At 39.8% G+C, this 3778-nt stretch overlaps 1 protein-coding gene across 1 annotated transcript in view; it reads left to right on the forward strand.

The window, feature by feature from the left end:
- LOC124038557 (brain-specific angiogenesis inhibitor 1-associated protein 2-like protein 1) overlaps positions 1 to 3137 on the forward strand; it is a 75233-nt gene extending 72096 nt beyond the window's left edge. Inside the window, exon 14 of the mRNA XM_046354575.1 lies at positions 42 to 3137. Within this exon, the coding sequence (XP_046210531.1) occupies positions 42 to 114 (73 nt within the window). The 3' untranslated portion in view covers positions 115 to 3137. The remainder of the gene's footprint in view (positions 1 to 41) is intronic.
- The last annotated feature ends 641 nt before the right edge of the window (positions 3138 to 3778 follow it).

Consider the following 3778-nt stretch of genomic DNA (forward strand, 5'->3'; position numbering starts at 1 on the left):
AATTCACATATGACAATGTTTTTTTTCATGATATTTTCCAGAGGTGGGAATCCCTTTGCCACTGTCAAACTGAGACCTACAGTGACCAACGACAGATCAGCACCCAACGTCTAATAACCAGAGCTCATCCAGACAGAGGAATGATAAAGCACCACCAACACTCTAGAATTACAGTCCAACAATATGTCCACAAAGCATGGATTCTACTCAGCTTCAGCAAACCAGCTCCATTGTACCCGAGCCAGCTCCGTTGTAGCTAGCTCCGTTGTAGCCAGCGCCGTTGTAGCCAGCTCCGTTGTAACTAGCTCCGTTGTAGCCAGCTCCGTTGTAGCCAGCGCCGTTGTTACTAGCTCCATTGTAGCCAGCTCCGTTGTAGCCAGCGCCGTTGTTACTAGCTCCGTTGTAGCCAGCACCATTGTAGCCATCTCCGTTGTAACTAGCTCCGTTGTAGCCAGCACCATTGTAGCCATCTCCGTTGTAGCCATCTCCGTTGTAACTAGCTCCGTTGTAGCCAGCACCATTGTAGCCAGCACCGTTGTAGCCAGCTCCGCTGTTGCCAGCTCCGTTGTAACTAGCTCCGTTGTAGCCAGCACCATTGTGGCCAGCTCCGTTGTAACTAGCTCCATTGTAACTAGCTCCGTTGTAGCCAGCTCCGTTGTAGCCAGCTCCGTTGTAGCCAGCTCTGCTGTAGCCAGCTCCGTTGTAGCCAGGTCCGTTGTAAAACAGAGTAGTGAAGTGACAATGATTATGGGCAGTGCTGAAACATAATAAAATCCAGGCTACCTTCCTCACTCTTTTGCGTTCAGATTGCTTTTTACATAAATATATATACAGTCGCTAGTGAAAGTCTACACACCCTTTGCAGAGTCTTCAAAGTTTGTTGCCTTAAAATGTAATCTACAGAGGGAATAAATTTATTTTTTCTACTGACCTACACAACCTACTTCACATTTTCAGACTGAAAGATAAATTATACAACACCCCAGAGTTAATACTGGGTGGAAGCACCTTTGGCAGCCATTACAGCTGGGAATCATTTGTTGTACTATTAGGGCAACATTTATCCATTGTTTTGGCAAAATTGCTCAAGCTCATTACATTTAGTTGGGAATCATTGATGGACACCAATATTCGAACCGTGTCTCTGATTTTCAAGCAAAGTTAGTCAGGACTGAGAGTGGACTACTGAGGAACATTCAACACCTGTTGGAAAACATTTTGGAGTCTTCAGCATTAACATTTGTGTAATTGTCCCGCAAAAACATCTATCCCAGGGTTAGGTTTTCAGAAGACTGAGGCAGGGTTTTCTCTAACTTCTTACCTGGACTTTGCTCCTTTCATATTTATTTTTGATCATGACAAACTCCCCAGTCCCTGCCGTTGACAAGCATACCTATAACATGAGTTATTATATGATCATTTACTGCTCTTGAGCAATTTTGACAGAAACGATGGATATATATTTCCCTAAGAGTTGTCGAGAGTTGGAATTTTATTCCAAATGATTCACAGCTGTAATGGCTGCCAACAGTGTTTCCACCAAGTATTAACTCTGGGATGTGAAGTCATACTCAATCAAGACTTCTTTTTTTTCATTTTGAACATTTTCTGTCATTTATTTCACTGAAAATGTGGATTAGGTTGTGTACATCGGTAGGAAGGCAAAATTATTATTAGTTTATTTTTGTAATATTTGGGGTGTGTTTACCTTCTCTATGCACTGTATTTTGTCTGTAGACCTTCTCTAGGCACTGTATTCTATCTGTAGACCTTCTCTAGGCACTGTATTCTGTCTGTAGACCTTCTCTAGACACTGTATTCTGTCTGTAGACCTTCTCTAGGCACTGTATTCTGTCTGTAGACCTTCTCTAGACACTGTATTCTGTCCGTAGACCTTCTCTAGGCACTGTATTCTGTCTGTAGACCTTCTCTAGACACTGTATTCTGTCTGTAGACCTTCTCTAGGCACTGTATTCTGCCTGTAGACCTTCTCTAGACACTGTATTCTGTCTGTAGACCTTCTCTAGGCACTGTATTCTGTCTGTAGTAGTTGTAGGAATGAGGCACAGGGACACTAGTTGGGAAAGAAGTGCTACATTTTTTGCCATATTTATTTTTTCATTATGACGTAACCATTTTTCAATGGGGAGGCTACTATTTATGCGTACGTTTTAAACAAATTAGAGATGTGTCATTTTTTTTTATTCATTTCATCATAAAGAAGTCTACTCAGCCCCCACTAAGTGTATTGAGTGTAAACAATGAGAGTTTATGGAAGAATGAATATAGCTCATGTAAGTTATGTTTAAAATGAAAATAATTGATTTTTGATTAGCCATAGACAACTAAATGAATGTATGCTGAATGGGGAATGGATTGACATATGGACTCTGCTATGCTATTTCTTCATAGTTTTAAAAGTATTTTTTTTCATACTTGTTTAATAAAGGTTCATGATGTTTATTGTTTAAAGGTTCATGATGTTTATAAAGTTGTAAGGAGACAATTTATCTTTGTTTTTTTCATGGTAAGCTGAAGACTGTGTTTTACAAATACACAATTGTTGTAAATCACAATAACATTGTTATTGGTAGAAATACCGTATGAACCATGCAGTATATCGAAAGAGTATATAGGTTTTTCTCTTCCTTCAGTGTAGAGGAATTCATGATACACACTGCTGTCCATGATAATTGATGATTCCCAAATAAGTTTATGGTTCTTCTTCTATCTCTGTTCATATACTGATGTGTATTCTGTCATTCTCTAAAGGTGACAAGGAAAATGCTTTACCATGGTGTTCTGTAGACTAAAGTTATGTTATCTCACAGTAAAACAGGATAAACCTTAACATGGTCCAAATTCATGTACTGTCTTTGCAATTTACTGCCATAACCTACTGAATATCTGTATGAAGACTGTATAACTGACAATGTTGTATGTCCCTTAATACATGAGATGAAATTGAGAATTTGGTTGTCTTTTAATTGAATGAGTCGTTTTTATTTTATATTGAACGAATGAGTAGGTTACCATTCTTTCCTGCCCCATAGTAAATAGCTTTAAGTTATGTTAATTTGATTGCCATAAACACTCACGTTAATTTCTAAATAAAGATGTCTATGTTTACCACTAGAGTCTGTTTATGTTGATTTTGTTGGTCATAAGACACATTTGGAAGGAAAAGCATGAGACAATGCTGAGGGATTGTCAATAGGATATTACTGTCCATTATGTCCACTGTCTACTCCTATTGGGGGTGTGTGTGTGTGTGTGTGTGTGTGTGTGTGTGTGTGTGTGTGTGTGTGTGTGTGTGTGTGTGTGTGTGTGTGTGTGTGTGTGTGTGTGTGTGTGTGTGTGTGTCAAAGCGGAGCTATACAGAGCCCTCTGCATTGTCACAACATTTGAGAGGCGCACGACGATGCGGTACAGAGCTCATGTTGGCCTCTGCGCGCCTCCAGAGGTTTCGCAGTTGGGTCACACCATTCATATGACGCCTCCGACCACCTTTCGGATCAAGTTGAATCTTACATTCAGTGCAGGCCACACATCACAGTCATAGTAAGTAAAACTTTCCTCAATATACCAGCTATAAGCAAATTCAGTGCTGGTAAGGAAAGACAAGTACATTATCGATTGTAATTCTATTATTTTATCCAATGCTATCATACCTTGTACTGCCCTTTAATAACTAAACTACGAGCGTTACCTACTGGACAAATGTAGCTATTGGTTCATTTTGGTGTAGCAGCCAATCTGCGTTTACAGTAAAACCCAA

The sequence above is a fragment of the Oncorhynchus gorbuscha genome, linkage group LG06, assembly GCF_021184085.1.
Source record: "Oncorhynchus gorbuscha isolate QuinsamMale2020 ecotype Even-year linkage group LG06, OgorEven_v1.0, whole genome shotgun sequence".
Taxonomy (NCBI): domain Eukaryota; kingdom Metazoa; phylum Chordata; class Actinopteri; order Salmoniformes; family Salmonidae; genus Oncorhynchus; species Oncorhynchus gorbuscha.